The sequence below is a fragment of the Colossoma macropomum genome, unplaced genomic scaffold, assembly GCF_904425465.1.
Source record: "Colossoma macropomum unplaced genomic scaffold, Colossoma_macropomum, whole genome shotgun sequence".
Lineage (NCBI taxonomy): Eukaryota > Metazoa > Chordata > Actinopteri > Characiformes > Serrasalmidae > Colossoma > Colossoma macropomum.
Genome location: NW_023494786.1, coordinates 23874284 through 23894881, shown reverse-complemented (window position 1 = coordinate 23894881; position 20598 = coordinate 23874284). Strand labels below are relative to the sequence as shown.

At 41.3% G+C, this 20598-nt stretch overlaps 1 protein-coding gene across 4 annotated transcripts in view; it reads left to right on the top strand.

Annotated features, from left to right (window-relative positions):
* Window positions 1–4079: 4079 nt before the first annotated feature.
* The window catches only part of robo2 (roundabout, axon guidance receptor, homolog 2 (Drosophila)), a 265654-nt gene continuing 249135 nt past the window's right edge, over window positions 4080–20598 (top strand). For all 4 annotated transcript variants that reach the window (XM_036564474.1, XM_036564456.1, XM_036564466.1 and 1 more), the window contains exon 1: window positions 4080–4736. In XM_036564474.1, the coding sequence (XP_036420367.1) occupies window positions 4682–4736 (55 nt within the window). In that variant the 5' untranslated portion in view covers window positions 4080–4681. The remainder of the gene's footprint in view (window positions 4737–20598) is intronic.

The following is a 20598-nucleotide window of genomic DNA, read 5'->3' as shown; positions in this document are numbered from 1 at the left end:
TACAGAATGCTTTCCAGACTGGAATGCAACTTGTAGCCCCACGCACAAGGCTGGGACATAAATATTGTTTAATATGCTTTTCCTCTACAGAAACATCCAGAAAGACATTCTGTTCGCAACTTGTTCCATAAAGGCCATGTGTACATGCAGTGCTTTTCAGCTATGTGCTTCTTCTTAGTCTTCATGGTTTGAGGTAGTTAATGAGAGGAATGTTTTTTCAAGGAAAACAGACAGCCCAAGTTACCATTCAGTGCTATGGAGCACATTTGTTAGTGACAAAAGCAGTAAAGAAGCCGTTTTGATTAATCTTATTCTGTTCTTTATGGTTAATGGGACAACTTCCACGTTCTGCCACAGATTTATCATTTGCAGCTCATGCACCTATGCATCTCAATATATACATCAGTGTATTTTTTCCACATTTCTACTGTTTTAATGAAATTCTGTGGTATGTCTTGGTCCATAACTCTTCTCCTCCCCATATGATCCCTCTTTGTTTATCACTTTGGACCCGGCACTGACTCCAGCTTCAGCTTCCAACATCTACCCCCACTGTTAGCTACTGAGGCAGGCAACAAAAGAATAAATCATTTAATGTGCGCTCTTCAGACATTGCATTTGAATATCAAGACAAATCACTTTATTTTCTTTTTTTTTCCTCAGCGACTGCATGCCCTGCCAGCGTTGCAGTGAGAAAGCTGTGCGAGTTTCAGAAAGCAAATTAGTGTCTAAAATATGATCATAAACCTGTTGTAGGGTTACTTACTTTTACTTGCTTAGTTCATGTCCATGTTTGACCTTTAGGTACAAAATAAGTCATTATTAGTTTTCACATTACTTTCACAACAGCAAAAAAGGCTGTTATTGTTTACTGTGCCTTTAAAGGGGCCCAATTCATGGAAAAGCATTTTTCCCCCCTCTTCTGAACGAAGAGTTTGTTGAAGTGTGTAAATGTTGTTAGTTTTAAAAAGTACAGTTCACTCTTCAATCCATATTTGAAAACAATTTTAAGTCTTATGTCTTAAAGGCAAAACAACAAACCTGAATTTGATATAGAGAGGTTGGAAGATAATCATATAAGAACTGTTTCTGATACATAAACTCACACAAGTGTCATAAGTGGAACTCCCTTTGCAAGCATTTTAAGAAAGAGATGCAAATGACCTCTGTTCTGATTGGCTGTCCTATAGTGTGCCACATTCAAAAAGCAGATCATGCTGAAACACTACTTAAAGTGAACAGGCATGGCTGAACTAATGAATGGCTGAATTTATGTACAGTGGTAGTGACATCAAAAACATTAAATTCAAAATGGGCTTTTTTTGCAGCTTAGGTTCCATAAGAACAATGAATTTTGAAATTTTAAGAATGTTTCTATATTCAAACTTCCTCGTTGCTCTTGAAATAGCACTGTGACGCTGCAGGCAGCACTATGAACGCGGAGTCTGTATGTGGGCAGGTAGGGAGCTAGGGGAGGGGGCATGTATAGGTATTTCTCTTTAAGTGCTTGTTTTGAATGGTTTTCTGAGAGCTGTTTTCAGGTGCTTTAATTCGTCTTTGATGTCAGACATCACTCGTACAAGGGGTATTCCAGAGCGGAAGCAGACCCTCATACTGTGGGGAGAAATGCCTGTACAGGTTCAGCGAGGACATCTGAGGAATCAGGCTTCATTTGATGATTTTTTTCCACCTCTTCTTTAATCAGCTTCGCTGCCTTAGCTTTGCTGGCATTGACTCATTTTTTGCTGTAAGTTCAAAGGCATCATTTGTAGTAGTTCACTCTAATTTACTTCTTGCTTTTTTGTTTCACATGAAATAACCTGCTGTCATATAAAATGCCAAACTCCTAAGACAAGGGAAAGAAATGTAATTGAACATTATCTGACACATCAGACATGTTTTGGTTCATGTAGTTTTTTCAGCCTTTTTGATCCCTTAAAAAATCATAGACGAATGTCCATGTGATGTTAGACATATGTGTATTATTATATAGATAGATAGATAGATAGATAGATAGATAGATAGATAGATAGATAGATAGATAGATAGATAGGGGCATGTGAAAAACACGTGCAAAACACTAAGTGTGCAGAATGTCAGTGGAGTGTGGCTGGGTTATTTTTTGTGGGGAAAATAATGTCTCTTGTCTGTTATAAGAGGCTGGAGATGCCGCTGGGAGGAAATCAGATGTATGCATATTATTATTTCGCTGTTAGGTTTATGTGTATTAATATTAGTATTCTGGTTTTGCCTTACTGGTTTTTCTTGGTCTTGATAAAAACACCCACCCAAGTTCAATTGACCGACGTTCTGAAACTGCGGTACCCACTTTGGCCATTAAGGGGAGCTGATGTCTCATCCACGAGGGCCTGACACTGCAAGAACTCTGACGGGAACCTGATGAAAGTGTGAGAGGGAAGCAGACCAGTGCTCATGGTCAGCAAAGCTGCTTATTTTGGCCTAGGCCATCAGACAGTCCTATCATCCTCTTATCATAAATCTAACGACTATGAAGAATATGTTAATGTATACAACATAGATAAGCTGTGAGTGAGTAAATTTGGCTCAGTTTTATTAATCATTGCCTTAATTTTGTAAATCAGGGAAAAAAAGGCAAAACTACTTAAGTCAAGATGTGCCTGATGTGTCAGGTAATCTTCAGTCTTTTCTCCATCACTATAAATGAGTATCAATAAACAAAAGCTATTATTTGGGAAACCTTGTACGATAAAGCGAACTACTACAAATGATGCCTTCGAGCTAACAGTGAAAAATGGGTCTGTGCCAGTAAATTTAAGACTGATTAAAAGAGCTCTGGACATAAAGCCTGATTTACATCCAAATCTCAGTACAGAGTAACCTCTCATTTGAGAGAGTAAAGAATAACAGATCAGACACCGCCATGCAGTGTTTATTTTACAGACTGTGCTGGGTGCATTCAGAATTACGACTTTATGCTAATATTAGCATGTAAATTGGTTTCCCAAGTCAGTAAATGACATTTCTGTGTTTGTGTGACTAAAGGAGGCAGTAATTTCAGCTCTTGCAGGCGCTCCCATTAAAATTAAACTGTAATGAGCGGAAAGGTAGCAGTTTAGTAGGCCAGTTTGAAGGACTTGCACTGCTTTGCTTGTCGTTGGAGGGCTGAAACTTGTGTTACATCACAGTTATTCCAGGATTGTCGTTTATTTGTTTGTTTTTGGTTGTATTTCTTGGTGCTACAGAATATCACCTGACATGCATTGAAATTATGTGACTTAGCTAATGAACACTCTTGCTTGTTTGCTCGCTAGCAAAGAAAGACAGCCGTTATTGACGGAAATTCCCGGATGTAAAGCGAAAAAAACAATTAACGTGTCACGGTTCATGTCGAATAAATAAATGTTTTTGGGAGATTTCAACACATTATAGCATATAACCTACATTCCTTAAGGTAGCTGCTGGATCATGGCTTTCATTTTTATGGACGTTTGGGCGACAGACGTGATATCTTATAATTTAGCCGTTATTCTCAAATTGACGAAAAGGCCCGGATGAAAATGGAATAAAACAGTAACGCCTAAGACTTTCACAGTTGGTAAAATAATAATGCCTCTTTGACTTCTACGCTACATAAAATAAACCAGGCAGGTTACACAGAAGCATTGCCACTATAATGTGCTCCCTTTCTAACGACTATTCGCCCGCTTCGTGTTCGAGTTTCCCCGTTCCACCTTAAATGGTGCAGCAGTTGCGTTCTGGCGCCTCTGGAACAAATTCGAACATGAGGCGCCAGAAGGTAGCAGCTGTACCATTTAAGGTGGAACGGGGAAACTCGAACAAGTTTGAACAAATTCCAATGTGAAGTGCCATAATGTAACTGCCTCATTATTTAAGGTGAAACGGGAAAATTCGCACACGAAGCTGGCGAATAAGAAGTCAACTTCAGCCTCGTTCTCTAACGTGGCTCCTGTGTGCACTTACTCGAGCCACCAGCAGTCTCTCCCTCTTCTCCTCCTCCTCCCTCTCCCTCTCCTCCTCCCTCTCCTCCTCCTTGGCTGAGCCGGGCTGCTCCTGAGTTAGATCGCTGAGCGCCCAGCCCTGCTCTGCTCTCCTGCTCTCCGTCGGTGCATTAGCCCAGCTGCACGGGGCTTGGGGCGGGCTGAGCGGAGCGCCTTCCGCGCTGAGGCACAGTTTGGGTTCGGGTGCCACTGGAGGAGATCGGCGAGGTACTACAGGAGTGTGTGAAGGAAAAATAGGAAGGAGGAGAGGAGTTAACACTCTGGACACGCGGAGGTCGCGGCAGATGAGTGGAAGAAGAAACAGCGCGTTTGGATATTTTCGTTGGGTTGTTTTTGGACCGTGGCACTGGCCATTTAACAACATCTTTGGCACTGTATATTGGGCTTTTTAACGCACGGGGGCTTTGACTGGCTGACTCTTGTACCTTAGTGCCCACTGGGCTGGGTGTTTGACTCTAATAACACTGGTCTGTAACTGGCTCTCTAGTACACCGGGCTGTGGAGTTTCTCTCACTATGACCCCGCTGAAGGCGCGCACACCCCGGCGGGCTTCGGACAGACCCTGAGCCAAACAGGAGAGCGCACCACAGGATCAGAGAGAGGAGAGAGATAGAGAAAACTTCCCTCGGCTGAGGGTTGAAGCTGAACGCAGGAGAGCCGTGGATGTGCGCTGGAACAGGATGGGTCCACTAGCGTGGCTGTTCTTCTGTGGATTACTGCACTTTCAGGCTGATGGTGAGTTTCTAGGGACTAACAGTGTGGAGCTGTTTGAGTTTATACAGGCAGCCCGGAGCCTTTCATGTGTCTTTGGTCCCTTTCCTATGTTTGCGGACTCTTTAAACTATGTTTAGGAACTTTAAGTGTGTGGTTGGTCCCTGTAGTTTGTGTTTGTTGGTGGTTTTCAGAACCACCTCCGAGCCTTCCTATGTGGATTTAAAATCCAAATTTCAGTCTGTAGATGAGTGGTTATAGCAGAGGTTTGAGAGCTCGTCTCACTGCTGAAGCTGAGTGGAGCGCGGTGGCGCCCAGTTGCGCGGGCAGACAGTCGCGCACAGTGGGACCCTCACCCGCCCGCCCCCCTCCACACACAGTGGCATACACACCTGCCTATGTTCAGCCAGGAAACAATGTCAGAGTAAGAAAGTTATGTTTTCTTGTGGAGCACTATTGAAAAATAAAGATTCTTGGCTTGGATAGGCTGATTGGTTCCTGGCTTCTGGAAGCCTTTGATTGATCTAGAACCAATTAAGGAGGTTCTTTAATCTTCAGAACAAGGTTCTTCACACTCACACACCTCATTTACAAACATGAATCATACACTGAAAGGTTCTCTAGGGAACCAAACATGGTCCCTTAATGGCCTTGCACCAAAACAGCTTTTAATGGCACTTTTATGTGATGCTATTGTGTTATAAGCATCATGTTAATATCTCACTAGTTCCATATTTTGTGGGAATGGAAAGGGAGCATGCAGCAAAAGGTGTTTACTGGGTGGGGTGGGGGGGATATTGGATGAAATACCACACTACAGTGTACTGAGCGTGTTGAACTGCTTTTTGGGAGGTGTGGTCCTCACCCAGGCACTGCACTGCTGTCTTCTGTTTCCATTCCTGTTTTATTCAGATTTGGTTCAGTCTGATTTTATTCAAAGCCCAAATAAATGCTATGTTGAGATAAATTGCATAGTGTTGATGTGAACCTACTAAAACGAATAGTAAATATGTCATTCATGCATTTGGTTTGTTTATTACAACATATGTCCTCATTAGATGTTTAGACTTGGAATGTTAATAGTGGAATTAGCGTCTGGATATATAACAATGATCAGTGATGGGTTTGTTTCCACTGCCAGTCCTGAATAGGAGAGTGAAAAGTGTCATTTCATTTGGCAAAAAATAATGATTTTCCATGAACTTAGATATGCAATTACCAGACACACAGATGCAACCTGTGTGGTTCAGGTATGCGCCATTAAGTAGAGTATTGCTGCGGTTGATTACATTAATGCAGTGGGGCTGAATTTTGAGCGCAGCTGAAGCCTGCGATCAGGAAGCGTTTTATGTTTTCTTCTGTTTTTCGTTGGAAGTGAGTGGTATTAACTTTATTTGCCTGAAAAATACAAAGCTGCTGTTGAGTTAATGTATAATTTATTTGTGTGAACTGAACAGCTGTGTTTTAGTTCACGTTAAGCAGTGTTTGCTTTCGTGTGTTTTTGTGCTTTAATGAAAAAAAAGCCTAAAGATCTCTAAACTGACTGGTGGATAATAGAAGGAGGCTTGAGCCTCCGGTCTACTCTTACTTCTTATTTTCTTCCCACCCGCTTTTCTCCCCTCTCTCTGCTTCTTCAGTCTCTTTCATTCACATGTTATTCGTACGCTATATTATTTTTTCCCCACCATTTCTACCATTCTCCCCATGGAGTCTATGTGTCTAGCCCATTGAAAATCTGGTCAGTCTCTCTCTCTCTCTCTCTCTCTCTCTCTCTCTCGCTCTCTCACTCTCTCGCTCTCTCTCTCTCTCTGTTGCACTCTCGCTCTCTCTCTCACTCTGTCCACTGGTTGCTAGGCGCAGTCTGAAGGTATGGGCCAGAGGGCTGTGCTGAAGCTGTAGTGAATCACCCCAGCAGATCGTTGCCATGTCAGGGTGCTTGCTGGGGCTTTTGGGGGCTAATCTGCGAATGCCGTGAGAGGGAGGAGCTGAGGGGCTTCCGAGAGTTTCCTCTCCAGACACACAAAAACGCTATGGAGACGCATTGAGAGGAGGGCAGTGTTCGGAACAAAGCTGCCCCAGGACTGAATGGCCCCGACCCATCAGTTTGTTCAGGGCCACCATGATTAATGCTACTGCGAGGAGAAGGGAGAAGGAGCAGGGGGGGAAGTTGGGGATTTTGGGGTGAGATGCTGGTTGGAGAGAAGCAGAGAGTTTTCACTGTGCTTTGTAAATTCACAAAACAGTGTTCTATTAAAGTGAAACAATAGAGCTCTTTTACACCTTGCATTAATATGAGTTTCATTTTTGGATCTTATCTGGAGATACTTTGGCCAGATTCCTTTTACACATTTACTTTTCAAATCAATACGTCCCAGAAATCTGACACATTCGTAAGTTTCCTTCCAGTAACCTACTCTAAGTGTGGTTTCTCACCTGTTTCTACCCGTTTATGATATTCTGTCAGCATGCACCTGCTGTGATTTCTGCAGTGGTCAGTGCCACTGCTGTCCAGAGGACTTTGTGTGAGAGAGAAGTTAAGACGTAGTGTATGCAAATATACAAAATGCATTCTCTGCTGAAGATGCGCTCGACATCTGTCTCTGACTACAATGATCATAATCTGACCACAGTGCGTCCTCACCTGTATATGACCCCATGTCCTGACAAGGTATGAAAACAAGCCTGCGTGTGTGTCCATGTGCGTTCAAAGCGGCTCAGTCTCTGAACTGCTCGCACTTTTTTGTTTAATCTCTTATGTTACTGAGGAGTAGTGGGGATGAGTTGAATTCTTTCCTCTGAATGGCGGTGAAAAAAAACGACGCTGGATGTTTGATAGTAGCGATTAAGGGAACAAGCTCGGCGTAATTGAAAGCAAGCTGCAATTAAAAGCAGCGTTTGTGGGGCCGTGGCGAGGTCACCGCGTAAGAGACACAAAAAGCCTTGCTCAAACAGGATTGTTCTGCACTAGTTGGCAACGCTGTGGAGCGTCGCTATTGTAATTGTAGCTCATTTTCGGGGATAGGCCTGTGGTAATGACTAGCACTCCCCTGAATCCTCAAGACAGCCACACTGGAGCCTAACTGCGTGTGTCTGTGTGCATGCATGTGTGCGTGTGACAGTTTTGCGCTCTGATTAAATGCGAAAAGCACGGGCTCTGATGAGGGTGAAGGAATGTGAGAGGCAGTTGAAGTGAGAGCAACACAATGAGACAGAGAGAGAGAGAGAGATGTATAATGAGGGTTAAAGAGTAAGGTCAGTGTGTGCTCCTCTCTGACTCGCGGCTCTCTGCTGTTATTGTTCTGCAAGTGTGGGTGTGAGTGAGGTCTCTCGCTCCATCTCATTAGAGCGGCCCACTACACACACAAGCCAAAGAGTATCAGCACCCGGACCACCTCTTTCATTGTACATTTCAGAGTCAAGCAAAAATCTCTACAAATACATAATCACTTCATCACTTTCGTTAAAAAAAGGTAATGTATTTAACATAATAACTAGACAGAATTAATCTGATCCAGTCTTGTAACAAACCTATCTTGAAATAGTGCTCATTCACACTGTGTTGTTGCTAGATGTATATTTTCCTGTGGTGCAGTAGTTATGAGCGTTTGGGTAGTTGATAGCTGGTCAAAGGCTTTGGCACACCTGATTAAATTTGTGTTTAAACACAATTTGACACAATTTGATCTGAACACAGTGGCCCCAAAATATATTCAGACATTTGTGCTATACTTAAAAATGTAGTACAGTCGTTATGTGTGGAAACAAAACGTTGAACCAAGTGGCTTTTATTTTAAACAGACAGTTCCGAGACCGTAATTCTCTTTTTGCAAGAGTACTCTATCAAAGGCAGCTGGCTTGTATATCAGATTTCAGTTAGTGTTTGAGCAGTTTCTTTGCAGACTTCTGCAAGTTTGGATCCAAAATACCTTTGTACACTTCTGAGCTCATGATCCTGTCAATGAACACAAGCTCACTGTCACCATTGTAAGAAAAACTCCAGCTCCAGGAGTTCGCATTTCCACCTCTGTGCTTTACAGTAGCCTTAGCGCAGTCTGGTTGTAAGACTCTACTAGAAGTTTGATGTTGTGCTAAAGTGTTTTTCTCTGAAGTATTATTTTGTTAAGCTTTTTATGAAGTAACCGACGATGTCCAAATACTTTTGAGACATCTGTATGCTCAAATATTTAAATTGGTTTGTAAGATAAAAATAAATACAACAATGTAGTTTTCAGCAGCCAGCAAGGTCTTAGCATATGTACACTATATGGACAAAAGTATTGGGACCTACACATTACACCCACAGAAGCTTTTATGACATCCCATACTAAATTCAAGGCCATTAATATGAGGTCCACCACTCCCACCTTTGCAGCTATAACAGCTTCCACTCTTCTGGGAAGCTTTTTACAAGATTTTGGAGAGTGTCTGTAGGAATTTTTTCCCATTCATCCAGAAAAGCATTTGTGAGGTCAGACATTGATGTTGGATAAAAAGGCCTGACTCACAATCTCCGTTCTAGGTCATCCCAAAGGTGTTTGATGGGGTTGAGGTCAAGGCTCTGTGAGGGTCAGTCAAGTTCTTCCACACCAAACTCACCCAGCCATGCCTTAATAGACTCTTGCTGGGGCACAGTCATGCTGGAACAGAAAAGGGTCTTCCCTACACTGTTCCTACAAAGTTGGAAACATACAATTGTCCAAAATGTCTTCGTATGTTGAAGCATTAAGTTCACTGGAACTAAAGGTTCTAGGCCAACCCCTGAAAAACAACCCCATAGCATTATCCCTCCTCCACCAAGCTTAACAGTTGGCACAGTGCAGTCAGGCAGATAACGTTCTCCTGGCATTCGCCAAACCCAGACTCGTCCATCAGACTGCCAGATAGAGAAGCGTGATTAGTCACTCCACAGAATACGTTTCCACTGTTCCAGAGTTAAGTGGTGGCGTGCTTTACACCAATTCATCCAATGCTTGACATTATACTTGGTGATGTAATGCTTGTATGCAGCTGCTTGGGCATGGAAACCCATGCCGTGAAGCTCCTGGCACACAGTTTTTGCGCTGATGTTAATGCCAGAGGAGGTTTGCAACTCTGCAGTTATTGAGTCAGCAGAGCGTTGGGACTTTTATGCACTTTTATCTGCATTTGGCTGAGTTTCTTGGCTCCAAATGCGTCCTTTTTTCAATAATACCACTCACACTTGATCGCAGAATATCTAGGAGGGAAGAAATTTTGTGAACTGACTTGTGCAACAGTGGCATCCTATTACAGTACTAGCTCGAATTCAGTGAGCCTTTTTAGAACGACCCATTCTTTCACAAATGTTTGTAAAAGCAGACTGCATGGCTAGGCACTTGATTTTGAACTGAATGAAACACCTGAATTCAGTGATTAAGAGCTGTGTCTGAATAATTTTGACCGTATATTGTATATCATCTTCAGTCTGTGTTAGAAATCTTAAATAGAAGATAGTTTGAACTGGTTGAACACATTTTCTGGGTACTGCATTATTCCATAGGTGCTATTTCATAGTTTTCATGACTAGCATGACTTCATTATTCTAAAATAGTGCAAAATAGTAACGATATGGGAAAGCTTTTCATGACTGGTGCTGTGTGAGAGCATTTCGACAGATGGGTGTAGCATGAGCTAAATCTTTGTTTTATCACCGTCATTTCAGGAGTCTGTGGTGTTGCTCCGCTGGCTCCCACTCAGCGATGGTTAACACAGCTGCAGATTGAGTGACATTTAAAGGTAGCTACTGCAGGGTAAATTTATGGTGGGGCTCAGCGAAGCCCCAGGAGCCATGCTTTCCATAGTGGATGGAAATGTCAAGCGATGAGCTTATTCTGAGAGGAAGGCAAGAAGAGGAGGATGAGACTGAACCGTTTTCAACCACTTTAGCCCTGCTTGGCTGACTCTCACTCAAGCATAGCAGCGATGTTTCCTACACAGAGAGGCTAATGCCTCGTTATAGAACCCCAGACACAGAGTCTGTGAATGAGAGTTTCATTTGTAGCCATTGGTTTGTTTTGCTAAGTTTTTCTGTTTATGATTTCTGTTCCATTATTGACTTGAAAGATCTAACCCATTAAACTCTGTGCAAGACGATGCAGGTGATTGTGTGTATTACCACAACATTTTTTTCTCTGGGAAACTAGTCCCATCTGTGAAGGATTTAAACGTACAGACTGACAGCTTAAAGGGCCTATATCACAGAAAATGTGCTAAACAAAAGAAGTGGATTTAGTATATAAACATTGTTAAAGCTGCATTCACTTCTCTGTATGTTTATATATAGAAATTAAGCTGCAAGAACTTAGAACACAGCTCATTTACATATATCAGTCTTAAAGGCTCAGTAAAACATTTAATTATAAGGGATCAATAGAGGTTGGGAAATGGTCATGTATAAATGAATTATGACTGTTTTTGGTGCATAAACCAACACAAACCCTATAAATGTCCCTTAGGGAAAGCATAATGTAGGATATGGGTCCTGTAATTTGCACATTCCTTTGAAGAATTTGTGAAATGTGTTTTGCGTAGACAGAATTCAGCAACTGCCCATTGGGTTTTATTATGAAGGAGGTTTAAGTGAATGGGTTTTCTGCCGTTTCTACCTATAGGTAAATGTGACAGAATTATTGTCTGTGGTAGTCGTGCTCTATGACTGCAACAAATCCTTTGGTAAATACTTTGAATTGAAATATGGGCCGATAAACAGGCCCCTACAGATTAAGCGGTTCATAACTTTATCCTCAAGGTAACTAGAGGAAGTAAATCAGACATGGTTTAAGGATCACTCTGTTTTATTGCGGGCTTGATGCATTTGGAAACTTCGCACATTCTTTTTAATCTTGTCCTGCTTTTGTAACTTGCTGTGCTTTAGTCTGTGTTGAAATACTTACATAGGAAGGAATTTAAGGCTACCAAAGACTGTACCTGAGCCTCAGTATGAATAATAAGACAGAGGCAGCCCTTCCCCCACTGACAAGATTAATACTGACCCTCACTGACTGCACACACCTGTACAAACACCTGTGCACTGTTGAGAAGTGAGCTGTGGGACACATGCACATGCTCACACATATAGCCCCATGCACACGCACATGCACTACCTTCCTAACTCCAACTCATTCTTTCCTAAGCAGGTGATTTGTGATGTTAATTGGCTGTGATTTAGCCTTATATTTTCCCAACCTAATCCTGAAGCTAGTTTCTGGTGCATCCCGTTGGGAAGCCACAGCTGTGTCCTCAGGTGAACTCACCTAGACTTGCCACCAAACATAGTGATAGAAAAGAAACTAGTGTGAGATAAATGTAAAGGCCAATTTCTGTGGGCTTAGATAGTGTTGGGGAGATAGTGCTGCGGCCTTATCTCGCTCTTCATGTGGCGGGCTACAGGCTGGGGTTGAGCGAAGCAGCGAATCACATACACGCTCCGCTGTCTGCTTCACTGTGCCCTCTGGTTGGCTGTATCTCAGCAACCCTCAGATAGGAAGGATCTGTGTCAAGGCTGAGTGATTCACCACAACACTAATGGACAAGAGTGCACACATACACATGCACAGAACTGATCATAGAGTTCATTTTGTTTGTGTAAACAAAGCTGATGATGTAATTTTTGTCATCTTATTCTTAAAGATTGCAGTTGCTCAAAGTCCAAAGTGTTAGAGGAAAAAGAGAAATGTATCCACCCTCCTATTGTCCGTACAAACTCAGGTCATTAGCGTCCTTGCACTTAGGTTTAACACAAATTTATCTACAGATTGATGTGATAGTGTGAGACTATCAAAACCTTTTTTTGTGAATCAAAGTACAGTGCAGTGAATCATAATGCAGTGCAATGAATTAAAATCCACAGTGAATCTGCACACACTGCAGTGAATCTAAGTACAGTTCATTGAATCAAAGCCTGTATTGAATTACAGTTAAGTGCAGTAAAGCAAGGTACAGTGCAGTGAATAAAAGCCTGAATTGAATTATAGTAATGTGCAGTAAAGCAAGGCACAGTGCAGTGAATCAAAGCCTGTATTGAATTACAGTAAAGTGCAGTAAAGCAAGGTACAGTGCAGTGAATCAAAGTTTGAATTGAATTACAGTAACATGCAGTAAAGCAAGGTACAGTGCAGTGAATCAAAGCCTGAATGGAATGACTGTAACATGCAGTAAAGCAAGGTACAGTGCAGTGAATCAGAGCCTGAATTGAATTACAGTAACATGCAGTAAAGGTACAGTGATGTAAGTCAAAGCCTACAATGAATCAGAGTACAGTTCAGTAAATGCTCTGTAGTGAATTGAAATACAACGAGGTCAATTCAGGCATAGCGCTTTGAATCAACATACAGTGCAATGATTCAAAGAGTCCAGTGCTATAAATCAGAGCCTGCCGTGAATCATAGTACAGTGCAATGAATCTGCATACACTGAAGTGAATCAAAGTGCAGTGAATCAAAGCCTACACAGAATTACAGCAACATGCAGTGAATCAAAGCCTGCATTAAATTACAGTCAAGTGCAGTAAATCAAGGTTCAGTGTAGTGAATGAAAGCCTGAATTGAATTACAGTAGAGTGCAGTAAAGCAAGGTGCAATGAAGTGAATCAAAGCCTACACTGAATCAGAGTACAGTTCGGTGAATCAAAATATGCAGTGAATTAAAGTAAACTTCAGTCAATTAAAGCATAGTGTTATGAATCAAAGTGCTGTGCAATGAATCAAAGCCTTCAGTGAATCATAGTATAGTGCAATGAATTAAAATCCACAGTGAATCCACATACACTGCTGTGAATCAAAATGCAGTGAATCAAATCCTGAATTGAGTTATAGTAAAGTGCAGTAAAAGCAGGTACAGTGCACTGAATCAGTGCCTGAATTGAATTACAGTAAAATGCAGTGAATCACAGCCTACAATGAATCAGAGTACAGTTCAGTGAATTGAAATCTGTAGTGAATTGAAGTACAGTGCAGTGAATCAAAGCCTATAGTGAATCAGAGTCCAGTGCAATGAATCAGAGCTTTCAGTGAATCAGAGTACAGCACAAAGAATCAGAAACTGCAGTGAATCAAGGTATTTCTAAATTTCCATTTTATATTGAGAGTCGAAGGCTTGGAATAGAAGGCTTGTTCTTATTCATCAGACTGTCTGTCATTAAGATTACGGATAGATAACCCTACACTGAGAGCATATGTTTCAGTATTGATTTTTTTTTTCTGTTAAGAGTCTGTGCATCAAATTTTAATATGGAGCGCTTAAGTTAGTTTTGTCAGTAATGGGTAAGTTAAGCTACTGACATGCGAATCGCAGCTCAGTGTAGCCTAGGTATTATAGGTACAGAAGATGAAGGACCACTGTAGCCCATTGCATATTTTCCTTCAGCAAACGTTTGAAATCAATGTTTAGTTTCCCAAGCCAAAGTCCATGTTTGATACTGCAGTGAGTCTGTTTGGCTGCAGGGGCTTGGTATTGACCACTGATCCAAAGCTCATAAAGCTCCAAGCCTGTCCTTCCCTCAAAGGCCAACATCAAAGAGGATCAAAAGCTGGCTGACAAATATGCATTGAGCAACAGCGGAGTGTCAAAGCTAAATTATAGGCACCGAAGTATGCTGTTGCTTTTATAGGTCATGTATTTGTTAATTACTGCTGATCACACCAGTGATAACTGCATTTTAGCATGAACTGCTGTATGTTGTGGCCTGTGTGAAATAGGCTACATGCAGTGCATTACAATTGGGCACTCAAATTTCCATTACTTGGTTAGTTGCAAAATATTGAGCCGTGAAATATGTACAATTGAATATTGAAGTAATGTAATATTGTATCACATTCAAATGCACACATTATTTTCACATGAATGAAATATATTAGAATAACACAGTCATTGCCGAAAGTAAGTCATTTGAAAGACGATATTTAGTTGATGTAATTAATGTTTTATTAATGTAGATTTTTAAAAATTAAGTTTGAATACACTTTTATGGCAGTTTTATAACTTAGAATTGAACAGGCTGTTGTCATGTGCTTTTAAGATCAATATAATTAAATAACAGCAAATCTAATTGGCTGTTCTGTGTTGTAAATTATTCTTAAAGCAATCCAGGGTGAAACCTTCCTTATAAATTTACTGAGAATGGGCGAGGTCAAGCGGTACTAAGCTGAATTGACGGAGATATGTAAGTGTGTTGGTTTTTGTGACATGACATGAAAACTTTAATTGTGTTTCAGCAATGTGAAAAGCAAATAAAATTTGTTTTTCCATGATTTGGGCCCTTTAAGTTGTAACTCTAAAACCTAAGCCATTGTTTGGATTGTTACTATTGGCAGCAACTGCACTAACTGTATTTATGATAAGAGCCAGCTGTGTAGCTCTAACCGAAACAAGCCCAGCAAAAACAGCAGTGAGCTCATTTTCCTTTGAAACTACCTGCAACACACACACACACACACAAATGCTGACTGGATTAAGTGTCCTATAAAATAGGAATTTAATAAATCTCATTGCATGCTTTGGCTTACAGAAGTAGAGTATGGTTGAAGTTTTGATTAAATTGTGCTGTAAGCACAGTTTATCATACAGGAGATCTGTGAGCATACCTGCAGTGTGTGGACGGTTTGTGTCCAGGTCTTCAGGCATTGAGGCGCAATGTTTAGCCAACTCATTGTCATGACTGGGTGGTTAGCAAAAGCTAAGCCTTCTCACAACCCCTCCAATTATCGATTCATCTTTCAACGCTGGCTAACGTGGCCACCTAAATGACTCCTTTTCTTTCTTCTTTTTTTTTCCTCGCTCTCCCCTGCCCTCCTCTCATTTCCAGAGCAATAAAGGCCGTATTTATTTTTCTCCCTATTCAATTTGCCTTTTGCCTGGCTCTGGGGCCATGTGGGTGAGGAGTAAAGAGATTACAATACGGGAGGCAGAATCAATCGCTGCTTTTCATTCTGCTCAGCCAAGCCCAGCCCAACAGGACTGTTTAGAGCTGGCCTGTCACCTGGAGGGTAAGAATTGGCTAAGAGCGCCCCAGCACACCTGCTTTTGCAGATTCATCAGGGCTACGAATCCGCACACACATAAAGTTCACAAACATTGCGCTTTATTATGTGCTGTGAAAGGCCACATCCACACAAAGTAGCCTACCTTGCACAGTCAAAACATATTAAGATATTAGCTTATAAGAGGCATTAGAATCCCAAAGCCCCTAATTTTGCACCTCCTGAGGTGAATATTTTCCACTGAGTATACTTACAAAACAAATGTAGTTGATCAGCCAAGACATATGTGGTGTCTAATCTCGAGTTTCCTTAGTTCTGGACTGGACCTACGGGGACCTAATGATGACTCTTCCATTAATTAACAATGTATAAACTGTATGGCTAAATAATCATGCATGTCCAAAAATGGACAAAAATTCCATCAAACATCAGGCTACAACATGACAGTTACTGCTTTTTTTTAGCTATGTGACCTGCTTCTGTCCATTTTTGTAGATAACAGTACATCATACAGTAGCAGAAACTACAATAGCCTTTTTTTTACCAGTATTTTTAGCTACATTAGCCTCATAGCTCTGATGGAAAACAAAAGAAATACACTTCAGACACCAAACATGTCTTGGCTGATCAGCTACATTCAGAGTAAGGATAATATTGAGTAACTTCGACTTCTCACCAAACTCTCTTTAAATCTAGCATGTTCGTGTTCAGGGCTGGGTAGTGGGCAGTGGATGCCGCGCTTGGCAGGGGTGGACAGAGGAGGCAATGGTGTGTGCTCTGGAGTGCAGCGGCCCATTGGAAATCACTTGATCTGCATCACACAGCTCAGTGTCTGTGCCAAAAGCACTGACAGCAGCCCAGCAGGAGAGAGAGAGTGAGGGAAAAGAAAGACAGGAGGGGTAGGGGCAGACCTGACTCCAGCCCTCATCAACATTCTGCCTTAAACTTTTCTTTTCCTTTGAGTTTGAACTTTTCCTCTCCTCTGCAAAGCTTTGACAGGCCATTTCCTTTTGGAAGACAGAGATAGCAATCACACGCGCACCATCAACGAGCACTGATATAAAAAGACAGAGAGAGATAGAGAGAAAGAAAAATACTGTGCATGATGAAATCGTGGAGAGAGAGAGAGAGAGGAGCAGAAAGAGGTAGTTCTAAAAAAATGGACATGGAGAAATGTGACTATGCCGGAAAAAAGACCTATATATATATATGGGTCTGGAAATCCAGCTCTGTTTCCAAAATTTTGTAAGCTCCGAAGGCTTCTTCTAAAATTATGGGTATTAACAGGAATTTGTCCCCCTCTGCTGCAGTAACAGCCTCTACTCTACTGAGAACACTTTCCACAATGTGCCGGAACATTGCTGTGAAGATTTGATTGCATTCAGCAACAGCAGCATTATTGACGTCAGGTATTGATGTCGGATGATTAGTTCTGGGTCGCAGATGCCACTCCAACTCATCCCAGAGATATTACATGGAGTTCCATTTCTCCAGAGAATGCAGTTCCATTGCTGGGGGGCTTTACACCCCTCTAGCTGATGCCTGGCATTGAGCATGCTGACCTTAGGCTCGTGCGTGGCTGTTCCATTCTTTTGGCAATGCTTTTCTGTGGAGATTATACAAGCTGAGTGTGTGATTCACCTTAAAGTAGCTGGATGTACTAATTAGAAGGTATGTAAACAGTTCTTACAGAATCTGCAGTTGAAAAAGATCCATTTAAAAATCTCTTCATGTAAACACAGGCTGTAGAAGAATGGCAGAGAGGGGGCTGTTTGAAGTTTGTGGCATGCGTAGTCAGCTATTACTGCAGAAGAGTGGATCCTAATTCATACAGTTTTCTATTTATAACCCCACAGCATGGGGAGCCAAAGGAGCATGCACTGAAACAAAGTCAATAAGACACTGCCGGCTGCAGCATGTGGAGTTGGTATCGAGGTATCTGATAATTGCTCCAAGCAGCAGAAAGCAGCCATAGCTGCTGGAATTACCAGCCAGCCTCATGTTTACTTTCCTCATATAGAGCTGCACAGGGGAGGGGGTGTATATATCTCTGTGTGTGTGTATGTTTTGTTCTGCTGTTATGAGGTGCATATAGATAATAGTGTCTCTTTCATGTGTATTTGCAGTGGATATTGAATGTAGGTCATTTACTTACAGCAGTGTCTAGTAGTACTTCACAGTTACAGCTGTTCTACTCTCACTGGGGTGCAGATACTGACATAAGACTGAATGCTAAATGACACCAATCTCTGTGTGTGTGTGTGTGTGTGAGAGAGAGAGAGAGAGAGAGAGAGAGAGAGAGAGAGAGAGAGAGAGAGAGAGAGAGAGAATGTGAATTAATAGATAACAAGGCAACAAGTCCAACTTTTAAGATTCAGGATACTGAAGACTAGGTCCATGACCATATAAGTGTTTGCCCTATTGCCAGGAGACCGAGAGTTTGATCTCTCTTCCTTGTCATCCATGTCCAGGAGTCCAAGAGAGCATAAATGGTTTCACTCTCTTTGGGTGGGTAGGATGGCCTTCCCTCTCCCCAACACATGAGCGTCTGTTAACAGAATTAGCAGTTAGCAATCTCCTCCAAGCATCAGTGTCATTACATTAGCAGCAGTTGGGAATGATTGCGTTGTAGTATTTGATTCCAGTCTCAATATTGTCTCGATCTGAACGTCGTTTGGACTTGTGTCATACTTGGGGTAAGGTAGACTTGGAAATTGTTCCTGAGTGTGATGCCTCTGTCTGAGAAACTGAAATGAACTCTTTTTTTCCCACAATTATTGAATATTAATAATACTTTCAAACAGAATAAAACAGTCCTGCTGGTTGAGGATCCAATTTATCCTGTCCATAATGACTTAACTGGGTATTATTTGTTTGTTGATGTTTATTGGTTCTAAGATTCAAACATCCTCTGAGGGCAGATCAGAATGTTATTAGTATTGTGTTTACATTTAATAACAAAAATGGTTGTATGTTGTTTATGTAGTTGATTTTAGTTTGTGACTTAATAATATTAATTAATAATATGTGAATTACATAATAATAATAATGTCAAGCTGTATATTATTTAATGATATATTTTTAAAATATATTGTTAAATATAATATTATTTTATTTATTAATATATCATGTATATTTAATGATAAAAAATGTACAAAGGACTACAAACTATTTTTTTTTTCCTTTCTTAGTTTTATATTCTGAAAAAATCGTAATCTAGTCTCTGTCCTGGTCTCGCCAGTCCTGGTTTTGGTCTTGACTTGGACTCAACTACTACAAAGTCTTGGTCTCAGTGTTTTCCCGTTCTCGGTCTGAAGTCAAACTTGCCTCTAGTGGTCTTAAGTGCAACACTAGGAGATGCGATAGCTAACTCGTAGCGAGAATACGTGTCTGCTGACTCCTTGTTTACCTTTTGGTGCTAAATTGGGACAAATTCTCTGCTAACAAGGGTGCAGCCCCTCTAAAAGCCACCCCCAGGTTCCGCTAGTTTGTTTTCTTTACAATCTAGAACAGTTTATAACACAAGCAGCTAGCCAGCAAAACTCTGTTGTTAGCTAGTGTATCTGTTTTCCCGTGCGAGGTAAGAGGTAATGTTCCTTTTTAATGTAATGAGATCTCTGCAAAAGCAAAACACACCTACATGCTTAATTGGAGCTTTTAGGGGGACTTTTTCGTCATGCTGACATACGTTACATCTGTGAGCTAACAACAGGCTTGTTGTCCACCAGACAATGTTGATGAGTGCTCATCTAGGTTGAGATCTGCCTTCATGAAGCACTGGATTGAAGACAGACCTTCAAGTTTGTTTGTGTGTGTGTGTGTGTGTGTGTGAGAGAGAGAGAGAGAGAGAGAGAGAGAGAGAAAGTGACAAGTTGTGCAGCATGATAAATCTCCAAGGGTGTGTCTTTCCTTATGTGAGAGCATGTGCGGTGTGTGTGTGCGCATCTGTGTCTCAGAGCGCATCCAGAAACATCACCCCTTTCTCCCTGCCCTGTTTTTCTACATTTCCCTCTGATGACATGACGACATGATGAATGGGCCTGTGCCACTCTGACCTGAGTGAAGACATCCATCAGAGAGAGAGAGACTGGTGCTGAAGCTGTGTAGTATAACCTATATGGGTTGAAAGGACTAAAACAGGACACTGATCTCCAGAGAGATTCACTCTGAAGCAGCCATACATTCCAGCTCTCTCTCGTGCAGCTACGGTGGCCCTGTTTACACTGGGCATTAACATCCAATCTCAGGTTCAGTCGTAGTGATATGATCATCCTCCAGTCAAGACACGTTATATGCATATGGATTCCGTGTACAATATTTATATTTTAAAATCAGTTTAGTATGGCATCGGTGCAGATTGAGCCAATACAACCTATACTGTTTGCTTTTGAAAATGTTTTGCAACTGCACTGCCGAGAGTTCCAGGCGTCTGAAGTTACTATGAAATAAATGATGACCATTTGTTTAGCAATCATAATTGAAGCCAAAAGTAAAATCCAGGTCAAAAAAATTGCAGCTAGGTATTTGCCTGTGTATGTTTCTCCCACATATGAGTTCTTTCATGTCTACTGTTGTGGGGTTGGACAAGCTGTAAAAATTGTTGGCAGAAACCCATTTACCCATAAAAGTTGCACTAAACTGTAAAAATGGTCAGTTCAACCAACTGTGCTAATAAGCAATTTAACTGATTTTATTCCACTAAATAATTACTTTGAATGAAACAATACAATGCAATTTTTTTGTGTAAACGAGTAGACACAGTATTTCACATCAAAATCAAGTTCTTCTAATCAGCTTCTGCCCTGTTCCACGTTTTCCAGGACACATTTTAATTCCAAGTCCTGTGTGTCTGATCCTGGCCTTTTTTAGGGTTACTTTTCCTCTGATTTGGA